Below are 26762 nucleotides of genomic sequence, written 5' to 3' on the forward strand. Positions count from 1 at the left end.
TAAAAGTTAGATTCAACAGTAAGAAAATCATCAACATGTAAACATTGAGTGAGAGCTCAGAGAAGAAAGAAGAGGAAGAGATAAGAAATGATGGAAGAAGTCTACTTCAAAAGTTATTTACAACAGTCTGTTTGCGACTGGAGATTTGTTAGCCTTTTCCTGGTCTGAGGAAGAGAAAGCTGCTCTGCTGTTCTGAGACAGGGAGCAACATTGTCAGCTCATTTTTAGCCTTTCCTTACCTTCACATAACTATCCTTCTTTTCACGGTTAACCAGAAATGTGAAGTTCATTCTACAATGTGGCCATCAGAAACAAACTAGCCAGGCATTGAGAGACAGAGAGTGAAACTGAGAGACATCCTGACAGGGAATGCCTGTAATGGAAGTAAACCTGTTCTCAGAACCCTGTCTAACCATGTTGTTCATCTACAGCCCCCATAGTGCAAAGAGAAAGGGACAGAAAAAGCTGAGAGCTGAGGAAAACTTCATCTCACTGAGCGATTGAGAAAGCGATACTGAGATACTGCAAGGCTCGCTCCTGGGCCCATTTTAGATCTGAGTTTGCAGCGGGTGTCCTGGGGGTGTGTACGGAGGGGGAGCTGGAGACGGCTTGATTCCTCTGGTCCTCATATAGGATAGGAACTGGTCTGGGATCTCTGCAAGAACGTCTTTGGCCAGGCGGGCCATGCTGAGTATGTGATTCCCAGTGCGATCAATGTAGTCTCTGAATGGAACAAACTGCAAAAGAAAAAAAGGTACAACTAAGATTAAACTAAATTATATTAAAATCAACATTTCATATTTATTTTCATACATTCACAGACTGTTATTTTGTTTTCTGTGCAGGATTTATTTATTTATTAATAGAATTAGAAATATGGCTCTTCATGTTTTGTTCAAAATTCTCATCATACAGTTCAGGTTTGGAACAACATGGAGGTGAGAAATTTTTGTGTGAACTAATCTTTTAAGAGTTCGTTTTTCAAGTTTTAAAATATCAACCCAGTCTCACAACATTATTACATAGGTTTGAGTGATTGCTGTTAAGTATGTTCGAAAATACGATAATATAGTAGTAGGTAAGTTAATGGTATTTAATATAATAAAGTAACATATTGTAATATTAACATAGTTTCAAAATTTAAAAAAGCTCATATACTGTATGTAATATATCACACGTCAGCATGCTAACATTTTGTAATTCAACACACACATTAGCATTTAATAAACAAATATGATACAATGGCAAAAAGTATGTAATAACACATTTAATAACACATGCGATTTTGTACAAAAGGACCAAATTTGAGGAATGTTACAAAATACAATTTAGCTTCAATGTAAAGTAGATTTTATGGTATAAACACACTCTTTATGTTGATTTTCATTAGGTGAAGCCTGTCTCACATTAACCTGCATTTCTGTGAGAATTTGCAAAGCTGAAAAGAGCAATTAGCCTAAAATTAGGGCACAGCCATCAAATGCTCAGCATGCCAATCAACTCAAACGCCTTTCAGACTGAGAGCCAAATTATCCTAAGAGATACGGCTGCTTCTAAGAGCACTACACAGCCGTTTAGTTATGAAAAGCTGGTCTTTTAAGTACATGTCGGCCGCTGGGAAGCCAGATCCACTGGAATCTGTGAGTATGTGATGGCATAGCTAATTGGACAAGCCTCCCTAGGCACCTATGATAGCTGATCATGCACACTGCCTGTTAACATGCTTCCTAACAAGCGTGGGGCAACCCACACATGATGACTACCTCGCAAAGAACTATAAGAATAGAGCGAGGAGCACAGAAAGCATTAAGAAATGACATTTTGAAAGAGACTGAGAGAGCTCTGTTCTTGGCATAAAGAAAGCACAGTTGGAGCAGAACTCAGAATGCTAATTTATACATTTTTATATACAATATATAATTATATATTTCATGTATAATCGAAGTTGGTGATAATGAACATAGTTTGCAAGGTTTTATAAACTGGAAATTCACCAAACTATATGGTGTATGTGTTTAGACCTGGACAAGTTTCAAAGCAAAATTTTAGCATTAGCATTTTAGCATATCTTGAGACTCGTTCACACAAAAAAATAACAACTACATTAGCATCCCAACCAACACACAATAAGGTTCTGTGTTTTTTATAATAATCTAAATATACTGTTATGCATTGTTTCAATTCATTTCAGTCATATACACTACCATTTAAAAGTCTGGGGTTAGTATGATTTCTTTCAAAACAAATTAATATTTTATTCAGCAAGTATGCTTGGTATGCGTTAAATTGCTCAAAAGTTTCAGTAAAGGCATTTATAATGTTACAAAACATTCCTATTTCCAATAAATGCTTTTCTTTTGAACACTGTTTATCAGAGAATCCTGAGGAAAAAGTATCACATTTCTACAAAAATATTAAGCAGCACAACTGTTTTCAATGTTGATTTCTTAAGGATCATGTGACACTGAAATAATGATTGCTGAAAATTAAGCTTTGCCATCACAGGGGAAAAAAAAACACATTTTAAAATATATTCAAATAATAATAATAATAAAGATGAATAATAATAATAATAATAATAATAATAATAAACCAGTTATTTTATATTGTAAAGAAATGCAGCTTTTGTGAGCATGAGAGACTTCTTGCAAAAACATTTAGAACATCTTACAGACCAAACTTCTGAATGGTAGTGTAGTTCATAATCAAAAAATTCTAGGTCGGTTAATTTAATCACTTTTTATGTATATCATGTGTTTTACTGCATTATACTGCTGTAATATAGTCTATTGCACAAGTATTTCTAAGAACAAACAAGCTGACTATGTGGTATAATGAATTAAGAATACCATTGTATATTCAATGCATTACATAAACAGACTGCACAGAAAGTGTTAACAGGAAGAGTAATGCTTGTTAAATTACATGAATACTGTAACACATTTTGTAGCTTGATTCTGTACATATGTTTCTGAAAAGTTCTGGTAATTAGTGTGTTTTTAAAACTTGGTAAGAAAGTAAATTACTATGCATTTACTATTGAACATATAACTTGCACGATTTTCCAACCTCTGTAATTGTCCTGTTTGTGATGTCTCTGTATTAGTGATGAAAGATAAATACTTTAGCTGTGTTATTATACCTGTACGATGTCTCTCTCAGCGTATCTGCCCCTCGATGAGATTCTGACTTCATCACCATCCAACTCGATCATGGCTAAGGGCACACACAACAGATAAGAAACACACATGACCGGAGATATGGAAACATGAGTAAGCTGTGCATTTGAGTGCCTGCAACTGTGTGTGTTTTGAGTATTTTAATCTCGTTTCATTATTCCTAAACCCATCGGCATTAGTGTCAGTGCAACGAGGAAATGGCTGTCACATTACATGCTCATTTACTCTGCAGTAGTACACAATCCTTTTATCCGCTCGAGCTCAAGACCTGAGCATCTCGATAAAACATGTGGGGGGATGTGTTATATACATAAAATAACAAATGTAAAATGTGTTTATTAGAAAAATGAGGATAAATAGAAAATATTAGCAATATGACATCTATAAGAGCAGAATGAATGCATACATGAATGAATGACATTTTCTTACCATCAAACTCGGCTGGTCCAACTCCAACAATAATAATTGACATGGGAAGAGATGCAGCCTAGAAAGAAAGAAAGAAATAAAGAAAGAAAGACAGCGTTTAATTAGGAGACAATTCCTTAAGGTTTTTATAATGTCATTGAATAAACTTTTTCTGATGTCATAGGAAACCTTTTAAGAGATCGGGTTAGATGGCTATAGAGTTAAAGAAAACATGAGCATTCAATGTAGTTTAGTAGACTGGACACCTACATTGACAATAGACTCCTTTGTCTGGGCCATATCTGATATCACTCCATCCGTGATGATGAGGAGGATGAAGTACTGTGATCCGTCCTTTACAGAGGCAGCGTATCTGCACAAGAGAGCACATTGTTACATTCATTAAACATCTCATTACTGCAGGAAATACAGCCAAGGCCTCTGGATTGTGATATCATTTACTGTGTTACTACACTGCAGTCTGGATTCCTAATTATTTTCATCAGCTTACGAGGTAAATAAAATACTCAGAGGCATTAATAACTTTGGAGACACCAGCAAATATATTCTGTGCAGGTAATTCATTTGTGGTTGTAACAAACCGTTCCTCCAATGCAAATGAAGCCAATTAAAAGTGTTATTAAATGCACAAAATATGCAGTAATATGTGGGCAAAACAATTTTTACCTGTTCTGTCTGTGTAGGTAATGTGTAATTCTAGCCAACTTTAGAAATGTGCAATTTGTCTAATGAATGCACTGCAAATTTTATTTATTTATATATTAAAACACAGATAACTGGAGCAATTATACGAAAAATTTAGTAGCAATTACTGAGTTAAAACTGATCCAAAGTAAATTTTATACACATTTTTTTTTTCAGTGTGAAAATTCAGAACTATTTTATGTTTTTGCAATTTGATGATGTATTGTGTTTGTATGTTCTGCTTAGGTTTTTTTTCCCCCCTCTTAAAAGTTGGGGTCTCATTCACTACCAGTTCACCAAAAAGTCAAAATACATACAGTGTTTTCTCATGAAAGAGTTATAATTGTAAATCTGTATACAAATGAAATCCAGATAGGCTTTAGATACAGAAAGTTATTAATGAGATGACAGATTGTTTTGGTTTTTAAGGGTTTTAGATGTAGAAGAAAAGAGATTTTCGATATCATTTACTGATTTACTGATGCTATTATTTCAGTCTTTATAAATCACAAAGAACAAACTGAACAAAATGTGTCATAAATAAATAAACAAATACTTATTTATTTTTTTATAAGTTATATAAAACATAACTTTGGCAGTCACACACATAACCTTTATGCATTTAATATAAATAAAGATTAGGTTCCTTTTGGTCTTATTTTTAGATCTGGATGCATCATGGATTCATCAGTCTCTCTTTCCCCCACACACTGTACTGAAGGGTGTAGCTGTTCAGAGTACTGATACTTGACACTCTTTACTAGCCTTCTTCAACTCTCTGTGATTTGTGCTTCAAGCGGATCTGTGGTGAAATATCTACTACAGACCTCTGTGTGAGAAGAAAGGATGAAATCGTCTCGGCATATGTTTACCAGCCTCTGCTTTCTCAGATCGGCTTCGGTGGATTAAAGATTTGAAAAGTTGATGTTCCATTGGGGTTTTAGTAGATGCTGTACACAGTAATGCTCAAAACATTTCTTCACTTGTCACTGAAAATGTGTGAATATTAAAATCCACTTGCAGACAGACTGCTATTTTGTGAACTGGGGAACTATGGCACATTGAAAACACATATGTACCTATATGAGCTTTATAGTCCTAAAATCTACATGCACAGTAGAAAATCCAGGCAAACAGCACATTAGTGTCGAAAGAGCAATATAAAAAGCAGTTTATTATTCAACTGTGTGGGTGCGACCTACAGCAAATACACACAGAGAGATTAGAGCGGTGCAGTGTGACAGATCTGTCGTCAGTGCTGATGAGTGGACACTGCAGGGACTGTGTGTGTGTGTGTGTGTGTGGAACAGAGGGGTGATAATGACTTGATGGTCTGTCTTTTACTTCCCATCCTCAGAAAATCCATGAAATGGACGCATAATTAGAAGTGTCAGTCCACGGACTGTTGGCTCCTTTTAAACCTTTCATTAGTGTGGATTAAACATGGGATTTGTGAGCATAGAAGTCTGAAGTGCAATAACAAAACATCATGAGTTTTAGAAACATGTTCAACTGTAAAAACAACTGCCATATTTTGGAATAAACAAGAGCCAATTTATTAATACCACAACACATGTAGAAAAGTGTTGAGGATTTCTTTCTGAAGCAAAAACAGTGATTGTTAACTTTTTTAAGCAGCCTTGTTTTTGGAAAGTTTTTTCCCTTATTTTTTTTTAAATACTAATTATGTTGCTCTGTTGATTTTAACAGAGTTAATACATAAATTAGTCAATTAATTATTATTATTTTTGGTTTTTACAATTATTGTGACTTTAGTTTGTTGGAGGAGGTTTTCAAATTGCGTTTGTCAATAAACATATTAAATCAAATTTGGTGACACTTTTAGTATAGGGACCAATTCTCACTAGCAACTTGTTGCTTATTAGCATGCCTATTTTTTAACATACTGGCTGTTTATTAGTACTTATAAAGCACATATTCTCGTTAAAAATATTCTACATCCATAATCCTACCCAATACCTAAACTTAACAACAACCTTACTAACTATTAATAAGCAGCAAATTAGGAGTTTATTGAGGCAAAATATGTAGTTAGTGGTTTGTTATTAGTGAGAACTGGACCTTAAAATATAGTGACCTTAAATTTAAACAAAATGGAAAAGTAATGCAAATTATTTGAAAACATTTTTGATAATATATCCTGATGTTCTTAATTTTTTCTTAATGGAGTAAAACACCACAATTTTACGTTCTTTTTTTTTTCATACATTTAGATGTGTAATGATCTATAATTTTAATACTTTAAAATCAATAAAATATCAATATCCTGAACACCATGAGTCTATTAACAACATCAATAGTTTCTAAATATCTCTGAGCTTGTAAGCGTATAGGTCTCTCATTTGTACTATCTGTCTATTCTGACCTTTTAAATTATTTTACATTTTAATATAAGATTTTGTCAAGCAAACATAAAGTTTATCACAAACGTTTCAATCTAGATTCTTACCTAACTCTGCTATTAATTCCTAATATTGATTTTATTTTTAGAAAGGTCTGTATCTAAGAAAGTGGAGTGGGCATTCAGAGAATCCGCGTGTCCCAAGAAAATAGTTACTGTATATGACAAAGGTCAAAATAAATGAAGAAAAGTGTTGTGGGAAATAAAATGACAATACCAGACATCCGTTCCAGATGGATTAGATTTCTCAGAAGACCTCAGAGTAAGCCGAAAAGTTGTATTTTTCCAATTTACAGACAAATGGAAAACTAGTCATTTGTTTGTGGAATTGGCTACACTGGTTGTGCTTGGTGGTTTTGACTCACTAAAAAGAACTGGAGGCATTTGAGTCAATAAAGCGGACTACACTGGACACTCTCCAGGTGTGTGCAGCATGCGAGGACGGCTTATAGAAAGACGTGTTTTCTTGTCATTATTTCATGGTACACTCTTTTTCATATCATCACACTGAAGTGCACTCTTGAAAAGTGGTACAGTTAACTGTACTGGGATAATTCTGCTGTGGAAGATGGGGTGGCAACACTTTAGTTTAATTTAAGTAAAACCAGTTAATTTACATGTTACCATTTTTAGGTAAAAAATTTTTCCTGTGTTGATTAAATGAAGTAAATTAAATATTGAATTAAATCAACTGAATTACTGAATCATTTTTGAGTGTTTATGGCATGAAAACGTTTAAAAACCCAGGATTTAGGGCCTCATCCATGGAAATGCCATAGGTGTACTACAAAATTCTGTGTGGGTATAACAGAGATCTAATTTTCATGCCGTTGTGTCACATTTATGATGGCCATTTAATGTTTTTCCTCACATCACTTGACGGATGATACAGACCTGGGATGATCTTATTTGGGGCAGCATGTGATCAAATCTCATAGTCTCACCTCTGCAAGTCTAGTCCCACAGCTCATTTAAAGTGATTTAAAGGTCATATATTGTGCCTCTAAGGCCATTTTGGATTTGATTATCTCTGTAACTGTCACGCACTTTGTTTGGATGTTGCACCTGGGTGAGAATGCACGGCTTGAGAATGTTTAGTTGTTGCCATCCTCTGAAAATTTGCAAAACCTACATCGTTTGCTGAATAATATTGTAACTTCTCAATCAGTTTGTTGCCATCTTAGTTCATTTGAGCAATGGAAGGAGCATTCAACTTTATGCTAGTTTATAGCCATCTTTCAAAGTTCGAATGTTCACCACATATAATAAAATAAACACGGTTTTCCAAGGGTATTTTTATTACAGCCAGTAGTTCCTTCTTTGGGTTGCAAAATGGCTCAAATTAGCATCTAAACTTCCAGTGATATGAAAAGATAGATGACATATATAGGCATGAAAGTCCATAAAAAAGGTAGAACCAATATATTTAATGTATTTATTTTAAGGTCCAATTCTTGCCATTAACAAGCCATTATCCCTATGACTTTTGCCTCAGTAAACTACTAATTTGCTGTTTATTAATAGTTAGTAAGGTAGTTGTTAAGTTTAGGTATTGGGTAGGATTAGGGATGTAGAATATGTTAATGTAGAATATATGCTTTATAAGTACTAATAAACAGCCAATATGTTATTAGTTATCAAGATAATATGGAACTAGTAATAGTGAGAACTGATCCATATACTAGAATGTTATAAACTATTTTAGAGAGCAAAGTAATAAGAAAAGGTACACAACCTATTTATTTAGATTACTTGAATTCATCTAAAACTTGAACTATTGGGAGTACAAAAAAAAGCCTGCAATGCTGTGCAACAATGTGATTTTAAACACTTATTAAGTGTTTACACTCAGCTGATCAACGCAAGCCTGATTTTTTGTATCGTTGTGTTTTGAAATATGTCAGATTGTAGTCTTAAAGGAGGTGTTGCTTTCTTACCATTGCCATTTACCATTGTCTCTTTCAGGAATATACTGTAGCTATGCAAGTTAGTAAACACTGCAGCATTCCATAAAAAATAACAATTAACGACTTAATTAATAATTTAGACTTCATGATGATTTTAAGTAATGAGGTTTGTTACCACAATAGTAATACATGAATGCATGTAAAAAAGCACTACATACTTATGTTTGTACGTATGCACATTAGGGCCTTTCGCACCACAGGAACCTTTTCATAGTACCAGAACTAATTGTGGAACTACCCACTTTTTTGGCATTTTCGCACCAGCGGACTGCCTTTTTTAAGAACCAAACTAGCTCCTACTCTGGAGCAGGGTCTAACCAGCACAAAAGGTACTACTCGTGACATAGGTAGACATTGACTTTCCAAACGCGGACGAAAATGCCCTCACCCGCCATGGTTTAAAAAAGCTGTGTAAACATACTGTAAACATTGTGTCAACTTGTTTCGCAAGTTTGGAGAACAGCGATCGATGGACAGATGCTGAAGTGCAGGCACTTTTAGCAAATGTAGCACTGCCTGTTGTCATTGGAGATTCTTAGTTCTCATTTCCGTTTTTCCGCCAGAGACACAACAAAAACCCAGCTCCGATCACAGCGTCCTCCATCCACCTGTTGTTAACGTTGTTCTTCTTTGTTTCCATTGCTGAACGCCACGCACAAATGACGTTGCTGTCGACCGGCTTACGTCACTTACTTGTACACACTGTCGGTGCGAATGCAACTCTTTAAATCATCTCAGTACTTTAGAACTGTGCATTTAATTCTGGAACTAATGTGGTGCGAAAGGCCCTATTATGTCTTTGTTTATGAAATGTTTTAAACGTACCTGGCTACATGGTTAATGACAGGTGAGAAGTTGGTGGGACCGTAGAGCTGAACAGATTTTAGACTCTGGTAATATGCCTCCATGACTCCATCAATGCCATTGCAATATGGATTCTGAGGGTTTCCATTCTGTAAGAACAAAGAAAAAATGATCTAATGTGAAATCAAATAATTAAACAGACAGGGTCTCATGGTTCAACATCTGATGGAGATGTGATAACTCACAATGGAAAGTCCACATTTTAGAGACAGAAATAGATCTTCACATCCTTTGAATAAAATGTAAGTTTCACTTTTAGGGTTGCCACGGTGTTATGTGGTTGCTATGAAGTGTTTTTTAGTGCGTTGCTGTTTGGTTGGTGGGATGTTTTGGGTGGTTGCCATGACATTTCTATGTAGTTGTTATTAGGTGCTATGATTTTATTATTACTTTTTTTTTTGCTCTGCTATGCAAATGTTGTGGGTGGATGCTAGGGTGGTATGTGATGTTATGTAATTGCTAAGGTATTCTGATTTTTATCTAGAGTGGCTGCTAAGTGGTTACTTTCTAGCCCAAATCAAAAATACCCATCCCCTAGTCTCTATAAAATTTGGTCTCTAAACCCAGCTCAGGTTCCTCTTTCAACATAAGTCTACAGATGCTTTTTTTTGCCAGTTTCCTCATTCATAAGGTAAAAATTTTGTAATTTTTTAAACACAAAAAGCATTCAGTTCACTCTCTCTAAACACAAACACCAGGCAACATCCACCTCTTGTGTCATTCCAATTTGTTTCTTTCAATATGAGAATAGGGAATAAAAATGTAAAACAGATGTTATGGACTCGAAAAAAAAAATACTACAACTATAAAAAATAGGCTGGTATTTCCAAAGAGTTTTCTAGAGAATGTAAACATCCGTCAAGTGCCCATCTCTAAAAACCCGTTCTGAAATTGAAAGCTTTGTGTATTGTCTAGAGGCAACACAAGTGAATATAACATTCAGAAAAAGATATCCAAGACTTGTGTCCTAACAAACTGGATATCTTGCGTCTATCTCTGCAGGACAGGTGAACTGCTTACCAGGGCAAACTCATGGGATATTCTCCCATCAGGAGGCAGCTTGGCTCCGAAACCCAGTGCAGGGAACATCTTGTCGCTGTCATAGTCCTGTATGATGTCCCCCACGGCTTTGAGTGCCATGGCGTAGGTGTTGAGCTGATAGGGATTCATGTAATGGAGGGAAGTGGGTTGGGCTGGGTTGCCTGGGAACCATTTGAAAGAAAATGTGTACTTTTAGTGCAACTTAACCATTTGACAGGAAAAGTATACTAATTTAATTGTCAACCATGTTTAAAGTAGAAACTATACATATTCATGGCTACACTACTAAATAGCATAACACATTATAACTCACAATAGCATTATTTGACACATTAAATATGGTCTTTTATGATGTATTTCAATGCATAATATATTCTTACGTTATAACAATGGATACTACTAATACAATATAACAATGTTCACAGTTATTTACGATCAATAAGATATATTCAAAATCATTATGAAATTGTTCAATGGTTTGAATAGTTTAGTGCTTATTGATAGTAAGGTAGTTGTTGTAGTAGTTATGTTTAGGTATGGGGTAGAGTTAAGGGATCTAGAATATGGTAGTATATAGAAGTATATAAATATAAAATTGTAAGTTCCCCTCTCTTTACTCTTTGTGTACTCTGAGAGGCTGATATTATGAATCTAGAAGAAAAAATGATGAAAGCTAGTGATGTATAAAAATAGATTTGCCAGGATGGCCCTGTAATTGAGTTGGTTTTGTGGTATTCCCTTTGAATCTGCAAATGAATGTAAAAGGCAGGCATCTCAGTATAATCACACAGATCAGAGCTCTTTCTCGCATTAAACCTCACTGATTATGATAGAGGACAGCTATTACTAGCCCTTTGTCATGCCTCATCTCCATACATTTCATTAATTCCGTCAGCCTTCTGATAGAGACGGCACTCACCGTTAGAAGCGGTGAAATCAATCGCCACTGTGAAATTAATCTGAGTCCTGCACAACAAAGAGACAGAGAAATGTAATGGTTATTCCAGTCATACTTCAGTCTTGTGAACATTAAGATGCTCCTGGTGCAATAAAAGCTACATTACTAAAAAGCGAACAAGGTAAAAAAAAAAGGGAAATGGATAAATTGAGATACAATTATACACCTTAAATGTAAGTGTAAAAGCTACAATAAAAACATAAAAATAACACAAAAATCTGATGTAGAAGACATTTGAGTATGAACAACATTTGCTTGTGTTGTATATATTTTGTGCTTAGAGTATTGTGTTGTTAGCTTAGCAACATGCTAACATTACACTAAAGTGATACTGAGTCTCACACGAGGAGCCCTATTTGGCATGAATGACTGACCATTTAGAAAGTTTTCAGTGTTCCAAATCACTCCCATTTGAGGTTCTATATCATTTAGGATGCTACCTTACAAGGTAGCTGCCCATGTAAACAGTAGACTGCAAGTTAGTTCACAAGAGTGTAAAACATATTATGGTGCTTTCAAGGATATTAAAGGCATCAGTAATGAATGGTTGTTATTTATGCATGTGTTTTTCGCTTATTTGTTCTTTTCACATTGCACCAGGAGAATACACTGAGCTGGGATGGGTGTGTGTTTACTGGGACATTGAGCCAAGCTAACTAATGCCGTAAGTACAGATCTGTCTCCTCTCATTACACTACTCCCATTACCGAGCTTACAGCTGCAGTCACACACACACATCCCCAAACCAGAAATACACTCTAAAAATGTGTGTGCATGAATGTGTATAGTCTGATTTCCTGATAATTAAGCATTCCAGCATGTCTAAAACTAACCAAAAATGACATTATTTCCATAAGCCACAACAAGAAATGGTCATGTCAACATCAAGCACCCAGGCTGGAACTGGTTTGGCTGTAGTATAATATGTTTCCAAAACCGATATGATAAAAATGAAAATTTAGTTTTATTACAGTGCTAAATTCTTATAGCTGAAGAAACACCAAATTGCTCTTGAGAGGAACTAGATTTTAGGCACATTGTTAGAATAATACCATGCTTACATCAAATCCCAATTGGAATCAGCTGATACTGAGTACTCTGCATAAGGATTTGTGTTTCTCCAATGACTGGTCTTTATAATATAACAATATAGTTCACACGAAAGAAATATTATGAAGAATTCTTCACCATTAATTTTTTTCCCATACAACAAAAACAATAATATGTAATACTATAATAAGAAAAACAATAATAATGGGGTCTAAAACAATAATAGACACAATCAGCTATCAAATCATTCACTCATGAGGGTGCATAATTGGTTAGGATGCTGCCTTAAAAGGTAGCTGCTAATGTACAGTAAATGTTGGAAAGTGATATCCTGGTGATTTCTGGTGAGGAGGAGCATGAGACAGCTGAGTAAAGATATCCTACCATTACTCATTCAATAGAGACTGAGCCAGTCATACCATCTGTTAGTATAATGCTTACAGCTCTCAGAAAACATGTTTGTGATACACCACACACAGATTGTGTCATGCAGGCATATTAATTGTTGCAAAAATTTTCATATTCATAAATGATTCCTGTTTTTCATGGGATTTTGGTTGGCTAAATTCCTCATTTATTCATGCATTCATTTATTCTGTAATTCATCTTCAAAAAAGAATGTTCATATCTCTGATAAATCCAAAAACTATTACAAATCCAAATATCCATATTAATGTCCATGACTATCATCTGCAAGTGCAGTTTATTAGTTCATCTTTGTTTTTTTTTATCTAGAGATACTCTTATCACCCCAGAACCTCTGAATGGATGTAAATCAAAACTCACACTCCAGATACCAACAGAGCAAAGGAAACAACTGAAAAATACCATTTTCTGGTATTTCATAGATGCTCTACTTTTATAGTTCCTCGATTAACCTCTACTAGAAGCCAATAGCACAGCAACTTGTTTTTTTTTTTTAATTATTATTTTTATGTGTAATGTTTGAGGCTAGTTATCCAAGTCAGTTGAAGCTAGTCAACCAATACAATTTATAACAAAGGGTTGACAGAAGTAAAATTACGTAGGAAACAGTGGACAAATGTGTATAGCTTCACAAAAGATCATTCAGGCCACTGGTACCATTGCAGGCCAGAATCTTGATTAATTCTGGCAGGAACTGACAGCTAGTGAGGGCACTTGAGCAGAGGTGAACATGACAGTATTTCCAGAGGTTTCACACAACTGAACAGCTACATTCTTGGTGCACTTGAGGGGACATCTGACAGTAGTCTACTTTTGAAATTACTGGAAATTAAAGGAGCTGAGTGGAAATGGGGTCCAAAAAGGTCTGTTTTTGCTTATGTTATGGTGAATGATTTGAACAGACAGCTGCTGCAGTATTGTCCACAAGTGGTCTTCTGCTGTGACTTTTATGGTTTAACACACCTGTGGATGACCAATTTTGGCTGGAAGGAAAATAAAGCCATTTTTTTTAAGAGCATTAGGTGATGAGTAGTCCACAGGGTCTATATGTCAGAGAGTGTGTAATGTTCTCTGAAAAAACAAACATGGAGACAAAAAAATGTACACCTGCATGTGATCAGCAAAGCAGCAAGAAGAAAACACATGCTACTGGGTGACAGTGCAGAGAGATTTCATAAATGAGAGATATCAACAGAAAAGTAAGAGCGCTAACACTGAGCCCTGTGGGACACCAGCTCATTTCCGTTCTTGATCTAGCTCTAGATTCCTGCAGAGTTTAGATCCAACTCTAATCAATCACACCTGAGGATTTTGAGGTTCATTAAAAATTACAGACAGGTGTGTTAAAGCAGGGTTCTGAATAATTATAAATCTCACTGAGCAGGATTGAACAGCACTTGGTGAAGAGGGCAAGTTAAATGAAGCCTGTGTGACAGGCTTTTAATGTTTGATTGATATGTATTCATTACTAGTTAAACAGTTACAGAATGGACAGTCTTAATTGCTGTATAACACATTCTCTTGGGATCCTGACTAAGGATTGAGCCCCAAAGTTTCTCAACAGAGTGCTCCAAAATCAAACATCAAAACCTACCAAAAAGACCTGGCAAAACAGTTCTGCAAATGTTTCTGTTTTCTCTCAAATAGACAACAGGCTTACTCACACAGAACCTCATTTTTCATTCTGCTGTAACCCCCTGGGATTTCCTGTCCCAATTTGTTTCCCGAAGCGAGCTGAAAACAATCTGTAGCTATGTGAGTGGTACCTGACTATAGCAGAATTCATAGCAGAATCAAAAGTCCAAAGAGAGAAAAAACATTCAACAGAAGGTTAAAGGGTAAAAGATCACAGCCATGCACTACATGTATTCTGTTCGATAGGGGATGACAGTTTCATAACTAAGAGCTTTGTGGCAGCTGCAACCTATTGTGGTACCTGCAATCTTAGTGTTTGTAATGGGGGCGTTATCTTTGAATGCAGGTGTGAAACTCAACATCTGAGAAAATGAGAATTGGAAGGTGAGGGCTGCCTCTGCCACAGATGGGACTCAGATGTTCAGAGAATATCCACAAGAATATCAGGTTTCATTATTTAACTAAATCCCAAAGACACCTGGTTCTATGTGGGTAAAGCAGTATGGTATTGGTGTGAGTAATAGGAAATGAAATAAAGTCTTAAGGGAGATCAGCCACTTCATATAGTGCATATTTAAAATATATATATATCCATGATATACACATGCAATCATGCTACAGAGACAGAGCAGCTTGCTTATTTCTACAAAATAAAACTATATAAAACTATTTTCTGTCACTCACTACATCCATTTTTTTTTCTTTCTTTTGTGATAGGTCCAGAAAACATTGTCAGAGGTATGAATTATGAATTACTGGCCTGATCATGCCAGAAAAACAAACAAACAAAAAACATTCTTATTGTTGAGTCCTGACAGAGATGGATTAAAGTCGGCAAAAGCCATCACGTTTGGACAGCTTTCCACTCGTGTGATAGAATGATTAATAAAAGTTGAACTCTTTTCCCAAGGTCTCTGGAAAGCTGATGAGGTGCTCTATGCATCAGCCGGTGGCTGGAGAAATGTCTTGTGACATGAGCATGGGAGACGACAGATGTTGTTGACTGGAGGTGAGGGGACACTGTCCATATGGAGACAAGGGACTTCAGGGGATGAAGCAATTTAGCCAATACTGCATTTCTTTAGTGAAATATATTGTACATTCTACATGCCACCTATGCAAGTCCATTTACATGCATCATACTTTATTTTCATTAATGAACATTTTACCATCCTCTCTCTAACTTTAAGAATTATAGAGGCTTTTTTTTTGCTACTATAGCTTTAAGACTTATATAAGGCTTATCACACTGCACTTAACACTGGGTTATCATCATTCTAAACCCTGTTTAACCCTGGGTAAAGGTACATTTCACATTTTTAATTTATAAGTGGGCTTAAGAAACCCCAGTTGTGGATTTGTGGTGTTAACCCCACATTGCAGTGCCAAACGTGTACCGTGTAAAATGATGTGTTGTGTTAGAATCTTACAACTAGATGCTTAGCAATAGACTCATATGTGCTTTGGATCATCACAGCAACAGTGCATGTTGTATAAACAGTAATTTCTGCATTTGAGGGTGATGGAAAATGCATCAACTGGAGTGAAGAAGATTCTTCCCTTTATAGTCTCCCGAAAAGTCCATTTATTAAAAACTTGATTGTTTAGTTGGTAATATATAATAAAAGGAAGCTGACACCTTACATATGCAAAGTTAACCCAGGGTTTAGGAATGAAGAGTGTGAAATGTCAGCTATGTGGTGTGACATCATAACTGTGACTTAAACCAACCTCTGTGCAGAAATTAAGCCAATAATTTAAAAACTATTTAAATGGGAGAATTCTCTTATATTCAAATGTTTTAATCCAATCAACAACTCTACACTGAACTTTTAAGGTCAGCATGAAATCTAAATTGACTCTAGTTTCTTATACTGCTCACAATAAGACCAGAATTGTGTATATGATCTCAACATTATTCTAAAATAAATGTGTATGTTACCTTTGCCAAATTATATCTTATTCAACTAATGTCACTTAGGCCCTTGTTCATTTGGATAACAGCCAATAACAAAAGAGCTGCTTAGACAATTACTTTAGCAAACTCACATTTGGCTCCATTATCATATAGAATGCCCACTTTTCATGATCCAATTAATTCCAAATAGATAAAAGTCCAATCTTAGATTGTTCCTTATTCCATATCCTGTTTTGCTCGCAAAATAGGCTGACATTCTCTTTTCTTTCCATTCACATCATATATTCTGGTTAGGTTAGTCTTATTTTGTTGCAAATAAGAGCTAATTAGCTGTTAAGCTAACAGACGGAAGACTGATGACAGTAACAGTGAATCCATTCTGCCAGCTGAAATCCCAATAGATCACAACAGATTAAAGCAAATAAGGGCAGAGTTAACAAGCAACAGCATAACACTGTTAATGAATCATAAAACTCTGGATTTTCTCCCTATGATGTATAAAGACAGCTGTTGGTGTGGCTCAATCCAGGGTGCAAAATTCTCCACCAAACACAAAAACATGGCTGACAACAGCTGTCCTTTGAGATAACTCTACACGCAAAGCTGTAATTTGCGACTGCAGATGCTTGCAGAGTTCTTCTCCTTGAGGGCTCCCTAATACCAATTAACTGATTGGATTGTTCTTCATCACAATGGCTGTCTCTCTAGAGCGCTGTGCTCTTCATCTCCTACAGCTAATGAGGTGCACTCCACACTAGTGTCAATCACTGCTCAGGGACGCCACAGAAAGGCAGATGACACAGAGATGGTGATGATAGAGATAAGAGGAGAAAAGAGTGAAAAGATAAGGGGAGAAACACTAGCTGTTTATCACAGTAAAGCATTTAGTAATAGCAAGTCAAAAAGTGTCAATTAAATCTTATGTATAACATTTTTATATCTAACCCATTTTTTTCCCCATCACGAGTCTCTGAAACAAGAAAGTCTTCACCTTTTGTGTCCGGTTTGTACTTTGGCATTGATGTTCCCATAACGTCAATGCCATGACACAGCGTCAAAGTTCCATTTCGAAAGAGAATGTCTCAGGTTATGTATGTAACCCAGTTCTCTGAGAAAGGAACAAGATGCTGTGTCTCATTGCCACACCAAGGCTATGTCTGTGCGCCTCCTTCTGGCAATTAGAATTTGATGGGGTGCATTTCAGGCTTCTGTTTTTAGCCTTGGCCACACACTACATTGCGTCACCATGTCATTACCTTCTGCCAATCACATTGGCAAGTATATACATGTGCTTCAGACACCGGCTCACACAAAAGCATTCCAGTAACTTCAATACCATTGCACAGCTTCTTGTTCCTTTCTAACATATGTAACCTGAGCTGTTTTTACAATTATTTTGGAGAGCCTGAAAAAAAAAAAAATGTAAAACTATAACTTTTGTACCCAACTACATCATCTCTAACTATATTTAAATCTTGCTCTTGAGCAGGTATCTACTAACATTTGCTCCAAACCGTTAAGCGTGCTCACAGTTAGTTGGAGTATTTTGCTTTGGGCTACAGCACAAACACTGTCATGCGGAATTACACTAACAGTGTTTCATACTGCAACAGGTGCAGAGAAGCTTTTATCACGGCAGAGGAAAAATGTGCATAAATAGGGAAACTGAAAATGTGGCTGCCATTACGTAATGCGAGAGAGTTCTTGACAAAATCCATTTGCAGCCCTACACAACTTTCCACTTTAGCCATTCACACAATGACATGCACGGAAAAACAGCTGCCATTACTGCCAAGAAACATTGCTTTGGAGATGTCTCATGAAAAATAACACACACAAAAATAGTGCACTTACTGTATACGCATTTGCATGTGCACATCATTCTATTTACTGTACATGCTTAAAGGAATAGTTAAGCCAAAAATTATAATTATGGTATTGTTTATTCCTAAATGTTGTTGTTTTTGTCCATGAAATGCAAAATTAGATCATTTTAAAGAATCTTCAAACAGCTATGACCATGACTAAAAAGCTAAATAAGCAACATAAAACAATCATAAAAGTAGCTGATATACTACGTTTCGTAATGCCAAACATTGTTTTTTTTTACTTGATGACTACACCATCAGTTATTAAATTTAACCTTTTCTTGACATAGAAATGATTAAACCACATAAAATCAACATGAATAAACAAAGTACAATCATAAGAAATTCACACATATGCTTTACACTTTATTCTCCTTCCTGCTCTCACGACAAAAACGTACCTCTGGGAACCTATTTACAAAATGCGAAATATGTACTAATAAGTACATATCACCGCAGTTTCTGACAGAAATGAAAACTAAGGTGGTAAAACAGCACTTGTAATCATTTTCATGCACAGTTATGATTACAGCTCCATAAGTTTCGCTTTCCGGAAGTAAAAAGCTTGCATGGTAGCTCAGCTGGGTACGAATCCCATCAAAAACATGACTTGCGATGAAAGAGCTGAAAGATGAGAGTTCGAAAAACAAGCTAAAATGGCATGCTTGCAATTGTGTTTATATGCCACATTCACTTTTGTTCATACTATCGGCGCGGGGGCGTGGTCGCATTAGAAGATAATGAAGGGAGACGTGAAAAACGGACATCGCGTTGTTTTCATATGGATTACTTTATCACAGAATATTTGTTTTCGGCAGCACTTGTTTAGTTTAAAAGTAGACATGTCAGGTTTTCTATAGATATATCTCTCATGTCTCTGTGTTGAGTATTCACTGAGTTACAGTTCATTTTAATGACGCATTTGTAACTGAAGATCAGCGCAGACAAAGGCTGCAGACAGCACTCCTTGTTTGTTATCTTTATTTTATAAGTGCACAAAGTTTTGTTGTTATTATGTCTGTATACAAAAAAAGGTAAACCCTTTACAGATTCGATTGATGTATTGCTCTTATCTGTACGATCAAAACTGAAAGTGTTATTTAAGTTCTTTTCGGGGTTATCAGGGGAAAATACCCCAAAACGCTTATACGTGTTAATCGACTCCAGGGGGTTAAGTGTAGTGCAATTTTTAAATTATTTAAAATGTCACGGAGCATTAGGCTTATAGCGTCACTCAACGGATATTTCAAAACGTACCGTATGCATGTTCATCTGTTCCGGGGAAAAAATTAACACTTTTTTAGCGCCACCCAGTGGACATTTCACATAGAATATGCCACAAAACGTACATTGCAGTATGTATTTCACGTCTTGCAAAAAAATTCCCAGATATACATTTTTCGTCATAAGACCAGGTTGAGATTTTCAATCCTATTAAAATGTTTTCTTTTTTGTTGACACTCTTATACATCAATTAACCAATCATGGGGGTGAGTAAATGATGACACAATTTGCATTGTTGGATGAACAATCCCTTTAAGCCATCATTATCTATTAGCTACTGGGTTATTCACTCTATGATTTCAACTTTCTAATTGGATTATATCAATAAATGATGAGCTGGACATTCCAGTACTGTTACAGGAAGTGTGAAAGACACATGCAGACTGTACCCTCCAGGTGTAGACAAATTCAGCTCGAGCTCATTGACCTTTCACCAAAACATCTCAGACTAAAAGAAGGAGTAGCCATTAAAACAGGCGTCTGGTGGTGTGGTGTCAGAGCAGAGGTGACCGCAGCCTCCCTCTTGCCACCATAATGAAAAGCATTGCTCAACGTGGGTGTGCAATCTGCCATGCATAGATGCACCCTGTCTACCCCTCGCATTTAATCGCGCACACACATAGCAAACACCTGTGCCAAGATTAGCAACCCAGCCTCATCTATCATCTGCCATGAATGGACTTTATCACTCATGGTGTCCAACTTGTTCATATGTGGTCAGTCATCTGTACTGCCAGTATAATTACCCACGAGCACTCAAAACGGACTTCAAGAACCTGTTGAGACCTGCTGTTGAGGATGCAGCCTGGGTTCGGGGTGGTTTGGTATCACAGACAAATACAGCTGTGTTGTCACCACTGGTAATGTGAGAATTTAAATGCACCAAGTGACTTTGCTTTCCACAGGCATGTGTTGTCTGTTGGCATTTCCACCTCAGATGCTGACTGTAAAGAAAGAGAAGCGTTTGCAAATGAGCACTTACCCGCCTTTGATGAAGTCCAGGAAGGTGACTTCAGTATCAACAAGAAATGATAGCAGTGTCACCTTTTGCAAATGAGCACTTACCCGCCTTTGATGAAGTCCAGGAAGGTGACTTCAGTATCAACAAGAACACGAAATCTTCTAACTGACTGATTTAAGAAGGAAAGACTGCGATAGCAGTGTCAGACAGAAAAATTAAAAAAGTGTTGGGTAAGCTTCTTTGAAAATGTAGCTTGTCAAGCTACAAGCTAAACAAAATTCAAAGTAAAGTGCTTATACTAAATGCATTCTACCACTGGAATGGTAAGTAATTGGATTATATTATGATATAAATTTAGTTCTAATTTTTATAAATGACAAGTCAACAGAAGCACAAGTCAACAAGTCAATTACTAGCTATTGTTATCAGCTCAAAGCACATGCTTTCACGAGACCAAACTGATTTTCATTTTATCTTATGTTACATTTTATTTTCAGCACTGCAAGCATCCCAGTAGTCTGTGCACAAAATTATGACCTGGACTAAGATGGAATGCAGATAATACACATTTGTCAACATAGATGACAAAAAATGGCCTGTAAATTGTACATGGATTATTTAATGCTGTTCAGAATTGGCATGAATGCATTTACACAGCAATTACAATTGTACAATTTAAAGCTTCAGGGTACAGATATGATAAACTAGTAGAAAATGGATCTCATGGTTATGCTCATATGGCTTTGCAGTTTTGTGAAGTCATGAAAATGTATCCTTTTTATGTGTTTTTAAGCCTCACCTGGTTAAACTTTCAAGACATTAAAAAAAAAAAAAACGATCTCAATTTAGGACTCAATTCACTGTTCCGACAGAAAAAATTATATGACTTTATTTATTGAAATGTATTTATTGAAACTAAATCAATCAAAACAAAAGCATACACTAGCAAGAATGTAACATGAAAAATGTATGCTTACAGTTCCAGAGTTGAGATATTTTTTCTTTTTGCCTTTCTTCTTAGGGTTTATGACCTGTGCAGAGAAAATGAGTGATTATAATCATTTATGGGATAATAGAATTTGTATGAGACTGAATAAATGCAACATAATTGATATGCATGCACTGTATGACATTACACAACACCCCTTCTACACCCTAGAGTTAAATTCAGGCTGTGTAGAAATTGCCTTTTTTAATGTGTTGACATTTGCCTCTAAATATAATTTTATTTCCCTGTAGCCTCTTTTAATATTGTGTAACAAACAACTGCTAGAAATGTAATAAGAATTAAGCAAATATTTAGCAAAGAAATTGCTTAACGCTTTCTGCCAATGCAATAAAAAAAAAAAAATGGAAGAACTGTAATTGGTCTAATTACTTTTTTAGTTTTGAAATAATACATTTGATTTGCATTGATTCCTTCACTTTATTTTTAAGTTGCACTCTTAGTCCTCCATACCACTACACCACCTTAGCAGTGGATATACCTTGTCATCTTATCTTATTAGTAAAACCATTACGTGAAATTGGAATCCAGAATTGTTAAATTCATTGCTCTATTCCAATCCCTACTGACACATAAATGAGTGTCCCCGTGTATTTGTGCATGTCCCCGTTGTCCCCGTGTGCAAGGAGAGAGAGAGAGAGAGAGAGAGAGAAAGAAAACTAGAGAAATGTGTTGGAGAAAGAGAGAGGTTAGAGAAATATGTTTGACAATTGTGAGACAAAAACAACAATAGACTGTTATCACAGTGATGATTATTCACATATGGAAAAGCGTGAGCCACATATATAAAAATATAAAATATATAAAAATCAAAAAAGATCTCTGTTCCTCCCACTCACTAATGCAGAATGTGTTATGAATAAATGCAAAGCCTGGGGGATGGGATCATCTGCCAGCATCTTTTTAGATCTGTGACTCTAAATCCTCACGTTGTTGAGTGTTCCTCTTAAATGACAGTGTGAAATTACTCACCCTAATTGAGAAAACACAAGGTTTTCAGTTTTTATATCACCCTTCATCAAAAGTTGTTTAATATTCTCAAAGGAAAAAGTCTAAATATCTCTGTTATTTTGTTATATATGGAAGATTTTGCTAGATTTTACTTTTTTAACTTAAATGTCATAAATGTCTTTATAAATTATATAAATTCTGACAAAAAGTACTCAAAGCTTCCTCCCCATTCCAAAAAAACAAACAAAAAAACAGAAATAAGCTGCAAAATCTCATTCCAACTTTGTGACTTTGTGGTGGAATGTTTATGGACTAAACACCAGAAAAAATTAGCACCAATGTGTAAAGTAAAATGCAAAATGAAATCTGAACCTTTATTTTCATGTATGTGTGTAGCACCTACAGCTCTGCATATCCTTCTGATGTTCACAATGAACATTTGATTTATTTATTTATTTAACCTAAATCATAATTTCAAACTGAAATTAAGTTGCACAATACAGTTTGGATTGTTTTATTCATGTTAATTAAGCATAAGCAGTTTATGGGATAAATTGTAACTAAATTTGAGTTAGTGTAACAATGCTCTATAAGATGATGTTTACATTGAGACATTAACGATAAAGCAGCAAAAATAGCTAATATAAGTATATGCTGTGTCTATGAAACAATAATTCAGATATACTGTACTTGTGTCAAAAGTGGCAGTCTACTTGTAACACAAGTAATAAAGAATGTAAGCTACAGTATATTTGTTATACTGTGAACACTTTTTCTGAAAAATGTACATGTTAATGAGCTCTGCGAAACAAATAAATAAAATAAGATTACCTCATACACGTTAAACTGTGACTGGCCTCTTGACAGTTCTCTGTAGCTTGTGCTGAATTCTCCAATGAAGTCATGACTGTTAAAACACACAAATACACAGATTTGTCAGCATGGAAAACATTACATTTGTTTTAAAATAAGCTTATTTTGCTCTGATAAATTTTGTTCTGATATTTCAGCAGTGCTCAGCCTTTTAGCATGCTATGAAATAAAACAATTAATTATCATAGATCAAAGCACCCTCCGAATCCCTCAAAATCACTATGATAATTTATGGAAATGAATGTGATGGACTCATCAGGCTTCATTTGGGTTCCAAAATCATACAAAAGTGCTTACAAAGAGTTGAAAGTTGAACTGTTTGGTTAAGATAATTTTGTGTTTGGATGGCTGTGTTAAATGTTTACATGCAAAGTTTGTGGTGGATGCGCTGTTTTCTTTAAATACACATAGAAACAGCGCATCCTTGTGGCGCGGATGATACAGAAGAGCATACGCAGCATACGGTGATATGGAGAGACACAGAGTAGACCGTTGACAAAGGAATTGTTGAATAAAGTCTTTATTTTTGTTTTCTTCGCATACAAAAAGTATTCTCGTCGCTTCATAACGTTACGGTTGAACCACTGATGGCAGATGGACTATTCTGACGATGTCTTTCATACTTTTCTGGACCTTGACAGTGTAATTTACTTGGCAGTCTATGGGACAGTCACAAGCCTCCCGGTTTTCATCCAAAATATCTTAAATTGTGTTCCGAAGATGAACAGAGCTTTTACGGGTTTAGAACGGCATGTGATTAATCAAAAAAATGTCATTTTGGGCTGATATCCCTTTTAAGCTTCATGTGGCTGTTTATAGTTCCTTACCTGCCATCCCGATCCCAGTCATACACTTCAACTTTGATTGTTCTGTTAGAGAGAGAGAAAGAGAAGCAGAATTGTAAATTATGTCTTTGTGTGAATTTCTTTAAAAATGAATTTGAATACAGCTCCACACACCTTGTATGTTGAGAATGACAGTTGACAGTTTTTTTGCCTATTTTATTGTCTGCTAGATTAAATTGTAATTCTGGTCACTAATGAAAGTAACAGTAGACCTCTCCTTAACAAGCCACATGAATTAATGTATCATTGTGATGTGTTTTTGTATTGTTTTATTATGTATCATTTATGTATAATTAATTCCACAGCACAAACACTGCATGCACTGAATAACAGTGATATTGATGCATGCATTAGAAATCATTTCTAATGAACTGTTCTAAAGCAATATAGTTTATTAGCCTAAAGCTGTGTTCATGTCATGTTGGAATTACCATATTCATGAGATGACAACACTGAGATACTACCGAGCTGTTCATGTCGTTGGACTTAGAAATTAATTGTTTCCATGGTAATAATCATCACACCAAAAAAGAATGTGTACGGCTTTACTGTTGATGACAAAAATATTTAAAAAGCTGCACTAATTAACCTCTTTGTTCTTTTTTTCAATCCTTGAAGAACAAAGAAAGAACACCAGGTGTCAAGGACTTTAATAAAAACCACAGGAACTTTCTTCAGATGCTTAAGTGGAAAGTTGAAACTTTTTTATAAAATTCAGTTTCTTCATACTTTTTGTTTTGTAATAATAATAATAATAATACTTAGAGTCACTTTGATAAGTACAATATGACGCATATGTGGGGGCTATTTATGGTTGACATTCTCAAAGTAGTGATTTGGCATGTAATATGGATTTCAAATTATTGTATGTTTGTGTGTATTCTATAGAACATCAGAGTTTCAGAGTCAGAACTACCTTGGAATTATAACTACAATCTCTAAAATCAGTTTACCCATGGCACTTTCTTTTCAGGAAGGCGAATTAAAAATATTTCACATACTAAGGTTAGAGAGCCGGTTTAGTGCGTTTTGACAGAAAATAATTACAACTCCTGCTGTCTGTCCGTGGCGTGACAGGCGAGTGGTGATTTTAAACAGTTCAAACAGAAAAGCTCTGTCAATTACATAGAGCTTTAACGCAACACATGCTAACAACAATCCAATCCCCACACCATCCCTTAGCACCCATTCTCAGTGTTATCATCAGCAAGACACGCCGTGCTTCTTTATTAGAGCGTGTGCGCTGGCTTATCTCGCATCCCAGACTCCTCCGAGAGCCCAGCACTCTTCCTATCCGTCTGTCTGTCTCTCTCTTTCGTTTCCCACGTGTTCAATCAGAGATAAGGCCTAGGCATTGTGTGGGAGAGTGCGTTATGGTACCGATCGATGCTCATCAGTGAGTGCCGCTACCGTGAGGAAGCGTCCCGCTTTATCGCCACACAGCAAGAGCCCTGTTTGAGCTACTCATGATGGAATTCTCTTCTATGTTGTCTCATGACTCTTAATATTATTTTTAACTGTAATATAATTTCTCATATTACAACATAATATGCAGATAGTACTTTAAGTAAACCATCTATAGATATTGTTTTCTATGTTTACATTTTTTTGATATGTTTAGATTTTTTTGACCAATGTTGTTTTCTTTGGTTTTTTTTATGTTCTTTTGTTATCTATATTCATTGGTTATGAAAACTTATTAAATTATGTATGCAATGATGGGATGTTTACATGACACCATTTTCACAAAACAGAAAATTTATTATGCGATTTGGATGTTTATATACACGACAATGGTATTTTGGGGGCCTGAAAAAGCAAACTTTTGAAAACGGGTTTAAAAGTTCAAGGTTTTTTTAAATGATGCCGTTATATTTTTCTACACTACAAAAATGCTTTTTTTTTTGAAAATGGTGACATCATGTGCATACATATTACATGTTTGGTCTATGGTCTAATGTGCGCAGATGCATAGAGTTTCTTTACAAAGTGACATCGCCAGCTACTGGCCTGGCATGAATAACAGTTTTTTTTGTTGTGTTGCGAATCCATGTGAACTTGGATCATTTTAACATCATTGTCATCTGTACATGAAAAAATATTGTTGCTGTATTCTTATACATATATTTAAATGCTGTCCAGCTATTACTGCATCAGAACCTAGTAATTTTCAGTAGGCTTTGATATTTAATATTTATTGCTATAAAAAAATATTTTTATTTATTTATTTTTTACTCTTTCCTCGCCATTGAATAGAATGGAATTTTCCGTCATTTATGAGAAAGTGTTTTCCCACCAATGTAGAATTTTTCACTGGTGTATGTACGCATCTTCTGAAAGAGTACTGAACGTATGGATGAAAACATATCGAAGAAGAAGCAGAAACAAGCAACTGTGTTTG

The 26762-nt window shown here is 35.5% G+C and overlaps 1 protein-coding gene across 2 annotated transcripts in view; it reads right to left on the reverse strand.

Annotated features, from left to right (window-relative positions):
• The window catches only part of LOC109055048 (copine-8), a 100521-nt gene continuing 73759 nt past the window's right edge, over positions 1 to 26762 (reverse strand). For both annotated transcript variants that reach the window (XM_042722359.1, XM_042722360.1), the window contains 11 exons: positions 24344 to 24385; positions 23475 to 23550; positions 21664 to 21717; positions 20708 to 20769; positions 11506 to 11552; positions 10566 to 10747; positions 9507 to 9634; positions 3858 to 3960; positions 3609 to 3666; positions 3143 to 3216; positions 1 to 737 (listed from right to left, as the gene is read on the reverse strand). In XM_042722359.1, the coding sequence (XP_042578293.1) occupies positions 549 to 737; positions 3143 to 3216; positions 3609 to 3666; positions 3858 to 3960; positions 9507 to 9634; positions 10566 to 10747; positions 11506 to 11552; positions 20708 to 20769; positions 21664 to 21717; positions 23475 to 23550; positions 24344 to 24385 (1015 nt within the window). In that variant the 3' untranslated portion in view covers positions 1 to 548. The remainder of the gene's footprint in view (positions 738 to 3142; positions 3217 to 3608; positions 3667 to 3857; positions 3961 to 9506; positions 9635 to 10565; positions 10748 to 11505; positions 11553 to 20707; positions 20770 to 21663; positions 21718 to 23474; positions 23551 to 24343; positions 24386 to 26762) is intronic.

This window comes from Cyprinus carpio, chromosome B4, assembly GCF_018340385.1.
Source record: "Cyprinus carpio isolate SPL01 chromosome B4, ASM1834038v1, whole genome shotgun sequence".
NCBI lineage: Eukaryota > Metazoa > Chordata > Actinopteri > Cypriniformes > Cyprinidae > Cyprinus > Cyprinus carpio.